Genomic DNA, 16,826 nt, shown 5'->3' with positions numbered 1-16,826 from the left:
AGAACAAATTGACAGCCATTGCAATTGTGTTTTTGTTGGTCAGTTGGGTGTCAGACCATGCAGAAACCCATTGCAATGCTTAAGAGTATCCAAACCAACCTGACAGTTCCATGCATCCCACCTACAAATGGAAATTCCCATGTATTGAATTTACATTATTGATTGTTTATTTATTGTATTTACATTCTACATTTTCTCAATCTGACCTTTTTTTTAAGATGGATTTTGCACTGCGGAATGGGATGGATTAACGTGCTGGCCAAAAGGACCCCCAGGAGAGGTAACTGCGGTTCTGTGTCCAAGTTACATTTATGACTTTAATCATAAAGGTGAGTAAGCTCTGCTATGAAACATTGTCATTTTTACTTGCTCTTTGTTGCCAGGTTTATCATCTGCAGGCAGCATGTTTGATACCTCAGTGTTCTTGAATCCTTTCCAGGACTTGCCTATCGGAAGTGTGATGACAATGGGAACTGGGAGTACGTTGAAAGCCTAAATAGGACGTGGACTAATTACACTGAATGCATCACGTTCCTGCAACCCGACACCCACAGAGAAGTAAAATAAACAAAAAAACACTGCTACAGCATCCTCTTCCTGAGATTATAAGTCAGCGTTAATTACAACAGCAGTAATATGCATTGATATATCGGAATAGAATCTCGGAATGCTAATTAGTAAAGGAAACAAAGAGCACACGGCTCTCAACTTTAGTTAATGTTATTTCATTCCAATCATTTAAGTGCTATAAACTCATTCTTTTTCTTTGATTTACCAAAAACTCAGAGCCAGTCATTCCACTCAGTCGGACAGTGATCTGATTTCACAATTCTCTTTACATGCAATGTTCTCTTATTCAATAGGAATTCTTTGAACGATTGTATATAATGTACACTGTGGGGTACTCTGTGTCACTTGGCTCATTGACTGTAGCGATTCTGATCATAGGGTACTTCAAGTGAGTAGAAAAGTCTTTATTTTATGCATGTTGCAGCTGGCAAACCAAGTTAAGCATTGCATCCAATGTAGAGTTAAATCTTCAACTTTGGAAATAAGATTTACTGGAGAAACCCTTAAGTGTTTTTTCTATGAGATGAATTTGGGCAGTGCCTATCCACTTCCTAGTGGGCATGAGTTCCGAGCAAAATTCTGCTGGAAATGTGGGGCTTATTGACAATCTAAATGAGATTGTCACATGGACGAGTATTGTTCAAAATGGAAAATGTACATTGGTGCTTAAGGTTGGGTTACGTTACATTGCTGTGAAGGAGGCACTACCACTTTCTATCCAACCAAAGTTATTCCTCACCTGTGAGTGCTGTTTGCTGATATTAGCATATGCTGGGGTAAAATAATAACCCCCACAATACATATTTCTAAATCTACTTCTATAGTTCCTTTTTAGAAGCATAAAGGCTGGTTGCACACAATAAAAAAAGGAACATGGCAGTCAGTTCCCATCAAGTGCTTTGAGAGGTTTCAATGACATAGGGTGCCATACCAAACACAACAATTATTTGTTGTTATGTTAAGTGCTGTTGCTTGCATTCTACGTAGCTTAAACATATGGCTGTAGCTTGCTGAGATGCAGAAGTGGTACATATAATAGCACGCAAGGATTATTACACTTACAATTGTGGCTGGGCACTGGAGTGGACGGTGGGAGCTGAAGGGAAGGGGAGTGAGGAGGTGAAAGATGACCAAATGCATGATGAAAGAGGTACATTTTGAGATGTACCTTGAAAGAGAGGCAGGAGGCTCCTGGCCATGGTTCATTGATAAAACAATAATAGTTGTTAAACCATTCCAAAAATTGGTAAAGCGCTGACACAGGTTCCCCTTTCCATCTACAGAAGGCTCCATTGCACCCGGAACTACATCCACATGCACCTGTTTGTCTCCTTCATGCTCAGAGCCATCAGTATTTTTGTCAAGGACAAAGTGGTACATTTTAATTTGGAAACCCAGGACAGTGACTCTCTTTCAGTGGAGGATCTGAAAACTATGACAGGCACCCTGTTGACCGATAAATCTCATTATGTAAGTACATGTGTTTGGATTCTGTCGCTTATGTACTTGATGCACAAAAAATGTCATGAAATATCAAAGCTGGATATTTCGGGAGATTTTTGAATAAAGCGGATTCATATATGACTATCAATATGCATGTTTACCCACGAGCAATAAGCATAAAGCAGAGATGACCTCTACTGCAGTGCTGCGCCTCAGTTAAAATGTAGCATTCTGCACAATTAATAATAGGGATGATATTTTATTTAAGTGATCTTTTGATCTATGACATAAAAAACAGGACATCAAATGAGTTTTCCAGATTGCAGGGTTGTTTTTTTTAAATTGACGTGAAAACAGTTTTCATTTAGAACGCATTTAGATGCTATACTTTAGTTGAACCCTTGCAAAACGGATGGAAGGAATAAAATAGAAAACTTGATGCAAAAGTAATTTGCAGTTTTTCAGATGGAAAAAATATTGACATTTTGCAAGATGTGTTCAGTTTGTATTTGAAACCTTTATTTGAAAAAGAATGCAACTCCTATTCTGAGATATAATAGTAATAATCTTTACATTTGATATAGCGCTTGGCTGGTTGGGAGGCTATCTCAAAGCGTTTCACAGGATTTACCATAAAGTGACTGTTTATTTTGTACACAAACAGCCAAGAAGTTGATGACCAATTTTATCAGGGGGATTGTTAGCCATCAGTGAACTGATTTCAGGCAGTGTAACAGATTGGATGCTTACAATTGGCCTCAGCACCCCTTAGGTGCAAAAAGAATACAAAAAACGGCTTGAATTACTGCCACTGATGGTTGATGTTGGGCGAGGACAGAATATGCTTGGCTGCACTTCCTTCAGTCGTCGAATGCCATGCCAACACTCACTATCAATGCTCTTACATGAATAATGGGTGGGGTGTCTGGAGGTGCCTGGTGTCTATTATACTTTATCTCAACTGCAGGAGCAATTAGTGAAATGTCTTCAGATAGGGAGGGGACACAATATAAAAAATATATCCGAAAGAAAAGTGTTACAGGAATAAATTTACATTAGCCTGCTTCATGTCCCTCATCCACTTCATACCGCTATCAATGAGTTACCACACACCCCACTCCTCCCAGGCTCTGGAATTCTTTCCTCTGCCTTCCCCGTCCCCTTCCACCTTCAAAACCTGTCCAAAGACCTATCTCTTCGACCATGTTTTCGGCCACCTTTCCCCTCCTTCCTAACTCCCTCTCTCCAACTACCACTAGCCTCTGGTTCCCTTCCCACTCAGCTCTTTGGAGACATCCTCCTGACAGGAAAGGTACGATACAAATGTAAATTGTTGTTGTTGATCTGCGTCAGGTCACACATTTAAGGAAAGGGGGAGCAGTCAATTAATTAGAAAACCTGAGTTGTTTCACGCCATAATGGCCTCTGAAGTACATTGAATCATTGACAACAATAAATCATTTACTTCAATGTTGACCAAGTGCAGTAACTCAGGGGAGAGGGGAATCCCATTGGGATCAGCAATTGGCAGTCAAAGATACACTAACACATAGAAATAAATGGATTATTCATCTATTTTGTGTTGGGGATAAATTAAACAGAGACCGTTTACAGCAACTCACAAAGTGAGCATTTAAATCACGTAGCACACTGTTATTTGTAGCTACTCATTAGGAAAACCTGAGGTCTTATTCAAACTGTTACCTCAATAATCAAATACCTTCAGAAACTAACCAAGTGGAATCTTTCTAACACCATTAAATGTTTTGAAATGCAAATATCAAATGCAAGGATTATTAATGGTACACAAAATTACATCTCTGGGTTTCCAATCATCATTCAGAAGTGGTCTTTGTAATTTACTGAGCAAAGCATTAATAAAGACAGCCCCTAATATATCAATAAAATAGTCTGATGGTTACTTGTCAATGGTACAGGTATGTTCCAAGTGATAGACGGTGTATATAGTATTAAAAAAATGATTGCGTTTGTTAGGTGAATGAACTTGGCAGCCAATTTGCACTCAGAAATGTCTCACAAATATTCATGAAGTGAATTATTATTTTTTATCCAGGGAATCATTGGCCAAGACACCAGGAGAAACTCACTCCNTTTTTTGAATAGTTTCATGAGATCCTTAAATGTCCATCTAAAAGGCAACATCTCCAACAATATATCGCTTCCCCAGCACTGCAGTTGAGTGTCAGCCTGGACTATGAGTTCAAAGTGCTGATTTGTGAACGCACAAATTTATGACTAAAAGGCAAACATGCTATCACTTGAGCCAGGCTGACACCTCATTGATATTAAATTGCCAGATGCTTTACTGCTGAATTTGAGCTTGGGATGAAGCAATTTAAATTCTTTTATTTTAGGTCGTGGGTGATAAAATTATAGTATTGATGCTTCAACCACAAATAAAATGATGTTGGACCCTTCAGCTACTTTAACTAACCTTGGATGATTTTTGTTTGAAATTGGATCAGTTTTCTGACGTTGTCTAATTATTTATGAAGTCATTTGTCATAACAGCAATTGAGGCATAAACTCACCGGGGTAAAAGCAATTTCTAATGCAGTTATGTTTATTATGGAATAGGTGGGATGTAAGATTGCCGTCATGCTGTTTCTGTATTTCTTGGCCACAAACTACTACTGGATCCTTGTGGAAGGCCTTTACCTGCACTGTCTTATACTGATGGCTTTTCTCTCGGACAGAAAGTACCTGTGGGGTTTCACTCTAATAGGATGGGGTAAGGCAACAACAACAACCTGCACATATACAGTATCTTTCAAATAGGAAAACGTCTTCAAGTGTTTTGCAGAGATGGAGCCTGAGCAGAGGTGGAATATTTCATACTAGGAGGACGTCCCAAAGTGCTAAGGGGTTGGGGGGACTAGAAGATTGGAGGCACTAAAACTATCTCTTACAAATGTTGGCCATAAAACATCAAAAAGCAAGGGATCACCACTGGCTGATGTAGCTAGTTTTGTAAAATATACTGTACGTGAAAAATAATATGCATAATTTCCGTTAAGAATCTAAAGCTGACATAACAACAATGTCTTCCTGGCATCTGTTTTCTCTACGCCAATGAAATCCTAGATTCACACAAATGCCTCCAACAGCACACAATGTGCACATACTTCAAGATCATTTGCAGGATCATACCAGTTGGTACAAACTGATGGCTTTTGATTGTCATTTTTAAATCAGCTTCAAGACATATTCAGTTCAACATCATACTGACAATTTTAGTGAGGGTAATGGTTTCACATAATACTATAATAATAATCCTTGCATTTGATAGAGTGCCTTATTACAGCTTTAAACGTCTCAAAGCGCTTCACAGAATATACTGTAAAGTGAATTAACTGTATGTTTTGTGGATGAAATGTGGCAGCCAATTGCGCGCAGCAGTGTCCCACAAACAGTTGTGGATTAAGTGACCTATTTTATTATTTTTTATTTTTTAAAAATATTATAGATTGAAGGGGCTCAAGTTGAATAGGAACCTGCTGTTTATGCTTTGAGAACATATTAGACAATTACCGCAGACTCATACAAATGACTTCTGTTTCGATTCCAGGAGTTCCAGCAATCTTTCTGGTGGCTTGGGCCATTGTTAGAGCAAAGTTGGCTGATGAAAGGTGAGACAGATGGTATTCTATTATGGGTAACTATTTTAAAGCCTCCTGTTTTTTTGGTTTAAAAAAAAAGAGTATCTCTCAATAAGTTTCTAACAATTAGCCTACAAAATTAGCCTTGCACAAAGCAAGAAGTCCTCCTCAGTTAAAAAGCTTGACGTACATCCCGTTGCATTGGTGCCAAAAGAATATCAGGCCTGCCTGACTGCAGTGGCATTTTAGGCACATGTATCCTGTAGCTCAGCGGTTAGAGCACTCGCCTCGCAGGTGAGAGACCTGAGTTTGATTCCCGGCGGGGCGAAACCTTGGGCAAGTTTCCTTACTCCACACGCCTGATACTCATCCCTCAAGAAAAAAAACAATAATAAATTGGTCATTTTCAATCCACGACTGTTTGTGGGCCACCTCTGTGCGCAATCGGCTGCCGCGTTTCGCCCACAAATATGCAGTCAATTATGTATATTCTGCGAAGCGTTTTGACAGGTCTAGAAAATGTAAAAAGTGCTATATCAAATCCAAGGATTATTATTATTACAAAATACCCAGTAAATCCTGGGAAGCATTTTGAGATTTCCTTCTGAAGTGTGAAATAATAATAATAATCCTTGCATTTGATATAGCGCTTTTCACGTCTACTGGACGTCTCAAAGTGCTTCACAGAATATGCTGTAAAGTGAATTGACTGTATATTTGTGGGTGAAACCCGGCAGCCAATTGCGCACAGCAGTGTCCCACAAACAGTCGTGGCTTGAAAATGACCGATTTATTATTATTTTGTTTTGAAGAGATTATTATCAGGTGTGTGAAGTAAGGAAACTTGCCCAAGGTTTCGCCCCCTGCCTGGAATTGAACCCAGGTGTCTCGCTTGCAAGGCGAGTGCTCTAACCACTGAGCTACAGGACTCCAAAGGCAACGTGTTAAGTGTCAGGATTATTATTGTTAATATCTTATTGTAACAATTCTGTGTGCTGCTCTGGAAAGATTTGACTTTATACATTATTGCTTTCCTCCACTGAGGGCAACATTAGCTCCTCTTCTTACAATATGTGCACTTCAGAGCGCAAGTCACCTCTGGGGATACAAACTCTGTGCTGCTAGAAACTCACTCTTTTACAATGGCACCGTGTTCACAGTATGCCCCAACCATTAATATCTCAACCTTTGGACATGTCATGAGACTTAGTTTATGTTCATGCCCGGGCTTGAGTGCAAGGTAATAATCTGAGGTTACACTCCGTAGGAATACTTCAAAACACACAATTAGGATTTCCACGACCCGTGTTGATTATATGCCTCTTGTTCCTTTTGAATGTTACAACTAATCAAATGAACGCACTTACATATCGTTCTGAGCTTTAGCAAGTGACAGCGGTGGAAAGCAGCAATGGGGGAAGTCAAACCTTTCCAAAGAAGGAAACTGAATTGTTATAGTAAAATATGAATACTTTCGGAAAATCGGGTTTCAGCTGCCTGGAGCCAGAGTAGGTCAATCACAAGATCTGAACACTCTTCGGATTTTGTTCCCAAGGAATCCTGTCTTTGTCTTTTGCTCAGGCTCTATGTAGGCTTATGCTGGCAATTTGTAGCTTTTGCCATGTTATTATGTGTTATCATGTCTTCTTCATGTGTAGTTTTGCTTTTACTGCTCGTCCTGCTTTAGTTTTTAAACATGGCCAGATGATCCACGACTTCTTAGCTTTCATGCTTTATGTAGGCTTATCCTGGCCATTTGTATTTTTTAACATGTGATTTGGANTTTTTTTTATCTCCAGCATGTCTAGCTTACTACTTGCTACACTTTTTGTTTATCTACTTTAGCCTTTATACACTACTCTCCTTACAGACATATTGTCAGATCAATCTCGTCTGTTGCTTGGCTGTAAAATTTGCCCTTCTTAAGGCGCATTACTAAAGGAACATTTATTTTTTGTGCAAACATGGTGAAAGATGGCACTTTAAAGTCACTACCTCAAGTGGGTGCTAATCATACTTACAGAGCATGCTTAAACATGTGGAACATGTGAACCCCTGTAGCTCAGTGGTTAGTGGTAAGAGACCTGGGTTAGCATCCGTCAGGGCGAAATGTTGGGCAAGGTTCCTTACTCCACACGCCTCTGTATACCTAGCAGTAAGTAGGAACCCGGTTGTTAGTCAATTGGCGGATCGCTTTTACCTGATAACTATTCCATTTGTCTTCTCTTCAACAAATATTTTGCAGTAATGATAAATGGCAGCCTCGGTAGCATTTACAAGTTACAATTGTATCCTTTTAAATTCTTAAAGAGCAATGTCCTTGCTTTACCCTAAATGAAGAGGCCATTGTGTCCATCGTTGTTTAAATGTTAAAAGTATATATCTTTTCTTAACCACCAACATTAAATCACCTGAACACACTCTGCCAACATTGACTCTTTCTAACAGTCTATAATATGTACATACATATTATCTCAGCTTGGTTTGGATACTCGTAAGCATGTGTCAGACACCCGGCTGACCAAAAAATAAAATAATCTATAAATAAATAATAATTATAATAACACTTTAATTTGATATAGCTCCTTATCACGTTGTTGAGACGTCTCAACGTGCTTCACAGTATATATCATAACATGGATTGACTGTGTATTTTGTGATTTATTAATAGTAATATCATCTAAAATATAATATACGTTTAGCATTTTTAAATTAAAAGCCAAATTTTTAATTGGAAAATTAGTTGGTGTGATTGCTTCCTTCCTTATTTTGTTGAGACTGAAGAACGATTTTCTGATAGCTTTATTATTTGTTGGCCTGGGTTAGTCTGATCTTGATCCTTTGCTTCCTACATAACCAATGCGTTCTCCTGAAAAAGCTCAGAGGTAGTGAAACTGGGTATAGCTGAAGTGTGTCGTAGATAATAGGAAGTACAGACAATTGTAAATTGGTGCCATGTGTTTGATGTCTCAAAGTGCTTCACGGCATTTAGTGTAAGGTGTAGTGACTGTGTTTTGTAAGCAAACGTGGTATCTAAAGAGCTATGCAAACACATCATCAAAACTCTCTTTTAGTGATTTGCTAAGAATTCTTTTTTAAATGAAAGAAGAACGACCCATAGATTGTCGGTTACATCATAAAGAAAGTCATTGAAACTATCAGAAAGTGAAAATCAAAAGAAATTGAACCTGAAAAGATTACTTGTATTAAATATGCTTTTCTTTACCTCTTTAAAGATGCTGGGATTTAAACGTAGGCAATTATAACTGGATTTATCAAACACCAATTCTTTTGGCTATTGTGGTAAGTCTTTCCTGAATTGATTGAGGAAGGGGGAATTGTGTGAGATTAGCAATGCTTTCAATAATTGAAAAGAGAAGGTTGTGTGAAATCCAAAATTGTGTGAAAGAGATTTCTAACTCGTTACAGAACTCATCTCACCTTTTCACTCATTTTCAGGTCAATTTCATGCTGTTTGTAAACATCGTTCGAGTTCTGGCTACTAAGCTACGCGAGACAAATGCCGGGCGATATGATACTAGGAAACAGTACAGGTAACAGAACTGAATATCCTTAACTTGGAACAATAAGCGCGAGAATCTCAGCATGCCCACAAAGAATGCAATGTCTATTTTGTTCCGTTGTGAACAATATGGTGGCATTGTAGCAAAATATCTTCACAGTAATTAAAATACATTTTACAATCATATAGCACCTTTCACATCAAAAATATTAAGATATGCCACTTAACTTGCCTTTTTGGTGTGCAATAGTTAAAAAAGACCTTTTAAATTGTTTAACTTGAATCAGAAGATAAAACTTGAACAATATCTAGATTTTGGGATGAAGTTTCTCTGTACGTAACAGGGCCTCATTGCTCGCCCTGATAGAAACACAGACTCATATCATATTCGTATCCTTGTGTGATACAATCCATCTTGTTGGACTGTATTATTGGCTGACAAGTATCATCAAAAAAACATTCAAAAGTAGAGCAATTACAGGGCTGTTCTTTTCTCTTGAAGGAAACTGGCAAAATCCACCCTGGTTCTTGTGTTTGTGTTTGGAGTGCACTACATTGTGTTTGTAGGCATACCTCATACCTTCACTGGGCTGGCGTGGGAAATCCGCATGCACTTTGAACTTTTCTTCAATTCCTTTCAGGTAAGATTTTTTTCCTTGTAATCCTCAATTAAAACTTGCAGGGTTCTCCATTAGCTTCGTGGGCGAAATGCAGTTGCCTCAGGTTGTGACACAAAGACCCAGGAAGGTTTGAAATTTATCTCCTTGTTTGTAACAAGCCAGTTGATCATTTTCACACAGAAGGTAAATGGACAGCTAGATTGGGTCACCAGGAAGGGTTGTGGTGGCCAGGTCACTGGATTCATTTAAGAAATGTCTACCTGTTCTAATGGGAAGATGGTAGGGGTTCATTCTGCTAGAAGGAATTAAATGGGGGTGGGTGGGAATGTAGAGCCTTCTTTGTCTTAATTGAATCAGGCTTTGCTGCAAGAGAGTCCACCGGGCTTTCCTCTGATCAAAGCATTTATCATTGCCTGAGCCTGGACAGGCATTCATTCCGATGCCTGTTTAATGCCTGTTCAGGCTCAGGCAATGATAAACGCTTTGATCAGAGGGAAGAAGTGATCTGGTAATAAATAGTCAGCACATTGCCCAGAACAAATGTAAATCAGCCAGGTTCAGAAATGTTGAGATCATTTGCGGCTCAATTCCTAGTACATTTTGTTCCAATTTGTTACCTTTGTGTTACACTGTGATCGACGCTGTGGATTTTTTTTTGCTGAGCTGACCGGATTTTAACATTCTGAATCCTTATGGGCACTTCTGCTCTTTGCAGGGATTTTTTGTTGCGGTCATATACTGTTTCTGCAACGGAGAGGTAAGATGATCTCATTCTATTCTTCAAAAAGTATAGATCTCAGGATTGAAGTGCTCGTATTGTACCCAACAAGTTTTTTTTCCCCCATTAACATAAAGGAAAATAGTGCAGCCCTATCCTTCAATTGATTGTGCTATTGATTTTCTGCCCATTTGGATTTAATGCCTAGAGAACTCATGGCCTGACTTGGTTGAGTTAGGCTCCTTTCTCCTCTTGTTGCTAGTTTTAGTTTTTAACCTGGCTCGTTCTGCTCCTCATATTGTGATACTTGTTTCAATTCAGACCACGTTTCATACTGTCAGCAAAATGGGGGGAATCAATTCTGCAGTTGTAAAATATAACTTCAGTATCGATCCCGTCTCTGTTGGGAACTATTCTGCCTTTGCCATCTGAACAAAGTGGCTCAAACTCACAAACCACCATGTGGGATTGGACAGTCACATATAGCTGTTGCCTCTGCATTCTCTCTTGAAAGTTCCTCGGGAGTGAATAAAATACTCATCAGGGAAGGTCAGGTCTTCCAGGCCCTGGTTTAATTCCTTTATTCCATTTCCTTTCACCTCATGCCTCTCCCATCCTCTCTTTATGTTGAACTATATCTCCATCTCCAAAATCTCACAAAGGGGACACCCATCGTACCAATTTGGCCAAGTGGGACCACTGGTGCCAGAAGTTCTGGGACAAAACATTGTGCAGCAGTGTACCTTGTATCACAGCCAAACCCAACGGACATGCTGCACGGTGACATACACATTTGACTCCTGTTCCTGTCGCTCTCCCTCCCTCTTCCCCACGCCCACCCCCCGTCCCAGTCACATATTTTGTGCAGGGCACGTAATGTTATAGAGGAGAGGAACATGGTTTAGAATAAGCATTGGGATATTTGACAACTGAGAAGAATAAAACCTGGGACATGGGCTAGAGAGAGAGTATGAATAAGCAAATGTTGAAACAAAATCAGATTGGAGAGGAGGTCACGCATCATTAAGGCAAGCCTGAGATTAGTGGCTGCCAGAATCACGTAGATTACATAGGAGTATAATAAACACCACTGTCTAACCGTGCAAATAAAGAATTAAAGACAACTGGAAGCGAGTGCCCTTTTGGAAACCCTGCCAAACCAGCATCATTTATCCATTATAATGCAAAATAGGCTTTTATATTTGTAATCACACTTAAAGGGCACACAGCCTNAAAAAAAACTCAGTGCAAACCATTTCCTTTGTAACATTTCTAGTCTGCACTTAAAGATGATCTGATGAATTTCACAGTGTGGCGAGAGGAAAAGCAAGGATTTGTCACAGTTTGGGAGTGATGAACAGATGATCTGACTTGATGCAATTTGCCCACTGCAGGTTCAGACAGAGATTAAAAAGACGTGGACAAGGTGGAGCCTTTCCATGGACTGGAACGGGAAGACCAGCTGTGGGAGTTACCGCTATGCCTCGGTGTTGACCAACATGACTAACAGCAGCACAAGCCAGGCACAGGGAAATGGGCGAATGCCATTGATGCCGCGCAAAACATTTAAAAACGGGGCGAAGAAAGAAAGTGGCCACTTAATATTACCCGGGTACGTGAGGAGCAACTCTGACCCAGACAGTTTACCACCGTCCATTCCCGAAGAGAACAAAAGTGAAGTCAACGCAGTCGATGTCATTTACCTGAAAGAATCCTCGGGACCCACGCTTGAGGAAAACATAGAAGAGCATGAAGACACAGTGTAAAACAAGTCTGAGACTTATAACGCAGATCAGTCTTTTTGCTGTGGCGCGTTAAGACGTTAAATTTGCAATGGTTGAGGATCTCTTTTTCGGCAAATTGCAAGACTCCTTGGTGAGAAGCAGCTTTACTTTAATGTCAATGTTAATCGCCGCTGATATTTGCTTCCCACGTTGAGCTGTGTTGCTCATCAGTCCTTGTGCCAAACGGATTTCAAAAATTTCCAGTCGATACGGCATCATGTTGTCTTTAAAAGTCACTGACAGAAACAGTAAATACGTATGAGACAAAACGGATATTCATTACCCCGGAGGAGGAAATAGATTTGGTGTGGTTATTGAGTATTTATGGAGGGTTCCCTGTCAACCAGCTTAAAAATAATCAAATAATAAGGAAGTGCATTTGACCAATGTGTGTTGAGATGGGAAAAGATGTCAGTCTCAAGAAGGCTGATGTGAATGAGAAGCGAATTTGTTACTAACTTGAAATGCTTTACGGAGGCTAGAACTCCTCTAGCCCCTGCACTGTCACGTGTGGCATCCCTCAGTACTCTGTCCTTAGTCCTCTCCTCTTCGATCTACGCATTCTCCCGCTCGGTGATGTCATCCGCGTGCATGGAGTTAACTTCCACATGTACGCGGATGGCAACCAAGTCTTATCTCGCCGTCTCCAACCTCGGCTCCAGGACCGTTGATGTCCTGGCTGACATCCAAGTCCTGGATGAGAGCCAACTTCCTCCAGCTCAATGATGGCAAGACAGAGGCCCTCCTGCTTGACGCCCAGCAACGCCTCCTCACCAATACGAAACCTTGATGTCCTTTTCGACCCTTAGCTGTCCTTCATCCTCCACATTTGTGCCATGACCCGTTCTGCCTTTCCACACCTCAGCAACATTGCCCGCCTCCGCCACTGCCTCTCACTGCAGGCCACCGAGATCCCGATTCACGCTTTCATTACATCCTGGCTTGACTACACCAACTGCCTGCTCGCTGGCCTGCCCAATTCTTCCTTCTATAAGCTGCAATTATTCAGAACTTTGCAACTCATGTCCTCTCCTGCACCAGGCTCCACGAACCAATCACCCCCATTCTTGCCCGGCTTCACTGGCTCCCTCAGAGAATTGTGTATAAATCCCTCGTTCTCACCTTCAGAGTGCTCAATGGTCTTGCTTCCCCCACCTCTCTGACTTCCTAACCCCATATCAGCCTGTCCACTCCCCACGCTCACCGTCCTGCTTCAGGTTCCACGAGCCAATCACCCACATTCTTGCCTAGCTTCACTGGCTCCCCTTCTCTCAGAGAATAATGTATAAAACCCTCATTCTCACCTTCAAAGCGCTCCATGGTCTTCCCGCCCCACCATTGGCAGTCATGCATTCAGCATCTCTGCCCCCACACTCTGGGACTCTATCCCACAATCCCTCCACCTCACCCCCTCTCTTGCCTTCTTCAAGTCCCGTCTAAAGACCTTCCTCTTTGACCATGCCTTTGGCCACCCTCCCACCCCCACCGTCCTAACTCCCAACTCGGGTCCAAAAACCCTTGTGTCCAGTGCCCTCGGACGTCTTTCCGATGTGGAGGGAGGTATACTAGTGTAATGTATTGTTGTTGTTTACATAACGAGTTAATATTATCCTATATGGGTCACGAATAAGATCACCCTTATGCGTGTTGGGATTCCCTCTCCCTTCAAAGTGGCCTTTAAAGTGTTGGAATTGTAGGGGTGGGACAGGAAGGAAGTGAGTTTCAAATTGTGGAAGATGTGGGGATGGGAATTATTTTAATATCTGCCTGTCCAGGGGATGTTAAACAACCCATGACATTATTCAAAAGGAGAAAGGTATTTCAGCCAGGTGTCCTGTGTCCATCAATCCTCAAGTTAAATTAGTCATTCACTACCTGGCTGTTTGTGGGACAATAATTTTTGTGGCACAATGATAGCTAATTGGGTGCCTCGTTCACGTACAAAAACATAGTCACTACACTTTACATAAAAAGATCTGATAAAGGGCGGTTTCAAATGCAAGTATAATTATTTATGCTCAAGTTGGTTCATGAATTTAATTGTTTAATTTAATTTAATTGAATTTTTTTTACTCCAGAAAACATCAGCCAGAGCATTAAAAAGTACTTATTAAAAGTAATATTCCATTTAAAAATAAATTTAATTTTGTTTCAGAAAAAAGACTGTTCCATGCACAATAAGCAATGTGCAAAGTTTATTCACTGGACCACTTTGTGCATCTGAGAAAACGAATCCAGGACAGCTATTCAGAACGGGCAATTTGAAAGCGATTTTAAAATGGAATAAATAATTCTGTTTAATCTACTGAACCATTTTGTGCCACACAAAACAAGCTTGTAATTTGCATTTGGATGCCGATTAAAAACAAGATACTTGTCTGAGAGTTCTTGGCTAAATGGGTGTTCGCACAACTGATCTTTAAATAAGAAGCTTAGAGTGGGTGAGTGGGACAAAAGAAAATCTCAACAGTGAATTTAAATGATGCATGAAATGAGAGAACAAAGCTCGAGTAGTTTATGTTATCTGAACTCTGAGTTGAAATCAGTAGTGTGTCATCACCTTTTCCCATCCATTATTTATTACACGTGGGAATGTTATTACGAAGGTTAGCTCTGGTCTCTTGCTATGATTTTTTCCCCCCTCCCTTCCCACTCCCTAGATAAACAATCCAGCCTACTCATGTGACATTTTGTTTCACGCTAAATGTTTCGAAATCATTAGTTGAAATCTTAAGAATTCTCTTCTTAGGTCGGGGTTAAAGAATATTGTTGGGGCAGTATTGATGGAGATTCAGTCTTCATCTGCTTTTGCTATACCTGACCTGAGAGTATTCAATGATGGCTCCGGATGTCCAAAGTAGTCGTGTTCCATTCTGTGCTAACATTCATCTTGAGCAGCACTTGATGGCTGTTAATGATCCTTGCATTTGATATAGCACCTTATCACATCTTTGAGATGTCTCAAAGCGCTTCACAGAATATACTGTAAAGTGAATTGACTATATTCTGTGGGCAAAACACGTCAGCAATGTCCCACAAACAGTCTTGCATTGAGTGACCAATTTATTAATTTTTTTGGAAGAGATTATTACCCCTGGAAAAGCAATTGGCCAATCAACTAACAACCAGGTTCCCTACTCACTGCTAGGTAAACAGAGGCATGTGGGGTAAGGAAACTTCCCCACATTTTGCCCTGCTGGGAATCGAACCCAGGTCTCGCTTGCGAGGTGAGTGCTCAAACCACTGAGTTACAGGACTCCACGTAAGTGCTAGTAAGTTATCGCTGTATGCAAATTGGCTGCTGCGATCACTCACAAAATACATAGCATGAGTCAGATCACTTTATATCCTGTGAACATCTATGAGACATCTCAACGGCACTGTATTTGAAGTGCAAAGATTATTTATTGTTTTTATTTAAGTGTGCATAAGATATGGGAAGAGATGTCAAACACTCTCTCAAGAGGCCTACACCAGCATGAGAAGCTTCTTGATAACCAAACGGAAATACAATTACATCATTGAAACGTTCCTATGAAGCATTATCGCATTGTTTAGGGTTCAGGAATTCAGAAAATGAAGTGAAAGATTGGGGCGTGTGGTTCTACAACCATTAGAGGTCTAATTTCAAATATAATCACAAGTCCTACAGTAAAACTGCATCAAATATTCTTAGGAGAAGGAGGGGAGAATACAGCCCTTCAACCAGCTGATGAAATTATTGTCAGTTAGTTAGTTGATGGTGCCTTTTTAAAAGAAACTTTTTACTGATAAATGATTTTCAAAAAAACAAACGCATTTTTTGCGACTAATTAAAAGCCATAATGCCTCAAGTCAAGCAATTCATTTTCTGCATTATCTGAAATGATGAATTCTGATTGATAACTTCAAGCTACTTAAAATTTGATTGTTTGCATTACAATATTATATGACTTGCCAGTTATTTGCTTTTATTGTATTTTGTTACTGTTCTCTATAAAAATAAATAATCCTTCACATCACTTCCTTGGGTAAAAGAGTTAAAAATAATGGTTCACACACATGTCTGAGTCCTTGAGAACTTCCAAAACCACTTTGTCTCTCCCCACATCAAAACCTCCTAAAACATACTTGTTAGACTGTGCCTTTGATTAATATCTTTATATTTCCCTCTAATTTCTCTGCATGGAGTCCACCATCAGATTTGTCAAGCGTGTAATAATAATAATATGATGTTGTATTTGATGCTGCATCTTTCATGCAAGGAGGACATCTCAAAATGCTTCACAGGATTGTCTTGTGAAGTGAAGCGATTATTATACTGTAGTTTCAGTGTTTTGGGACATCCTCCTGACATGAAAGACACAATTTGTTGTTGTATTTTGTAGAAGACTGTGGCAGCCAGTTTGCACCTAGCAATATCCTACCACAGCCATGGAGGGACGGATCAATTTTATTTGAGGGTTGTTGGCCAGGACATGGGAAGAAACTTTAACGTCCACCTGAACAGGCACTTGGAACCTCGGTTTACAACAACAACAACTTGCACTTGTATAGCACCCTCCACGC

At 40.1% G+C, this 16,826-nt stretch overlaps 1 protein-coding gene across 1 annotated transcript in view; it reads left to right on the top strand.

Moving 5' to 3' along the window:
• The window catches only part of LOC103182962 (parathyroid hormone 2 receptor), a 50,066-nt gene extending 37,806 nt beyond the window's left edge, over positions 1-12,260 (top strand). Inside the window, exons 4-14 of the mRNA XM_042336236.1 lie at positions 219-329; positions 440-558; positions 864-958; positions 1,854-2,040; positions 4,612-4,765; positions 5,603-5,663; positions 8,870-8,936; positions 9,093-9,187; positions 9,659-9,797; positions 10,492-10,533; positions 11,889-12,260. Of these exons, the coding sequence (XP_042192170.1) occupies positions 219-329; positions 440-558; positions 864-958; positions 1,854-2,040; positions 4,612-4,765; positions 5,603-5,663; positions 8,870-8,936; positions 9,093-9,187; positions 9,659-9,797; positions 10,492-10,533; positions 11,889-12,260 (1,442 nt within the window). The remainder of the gene's footprint in view (positions 1-218; positions 330-439; positions 559-863; positions 959-1,853; positions 2,041-4,611; positions 4,766-5,602; positions 5,664-8,869; positions 8,937-9,092; positions 9,188-9,658; positions 9,798-10,491; positions 10,534-11,888) is intronic.
• Positions 12,261-16,826: the final 4,566 nt, after the last annotated feature.

This window comes from Callorhinchus milii, unplaced genomic scaffold (genome assembly GCF_018977255.1).
Source record: "Callorhinchus milii isolate IMCB2004 unplaced genomic scaffold, IMCB_Cmil_1.0 Scaffold6, whole genome shotgun sequence".
Classification (NCBI taxonomy): Eukaryota; Metazoa; Chordata; class Chondrichthyes; order Chimaeriformes; family Callorhinchidae; genus Callorhinchus; species Callorhinchus milii.
Note: the sequence above shows the minus strand (reverse complement) of the source record. Positions and strands in the feature narration are given on the sequence as shown.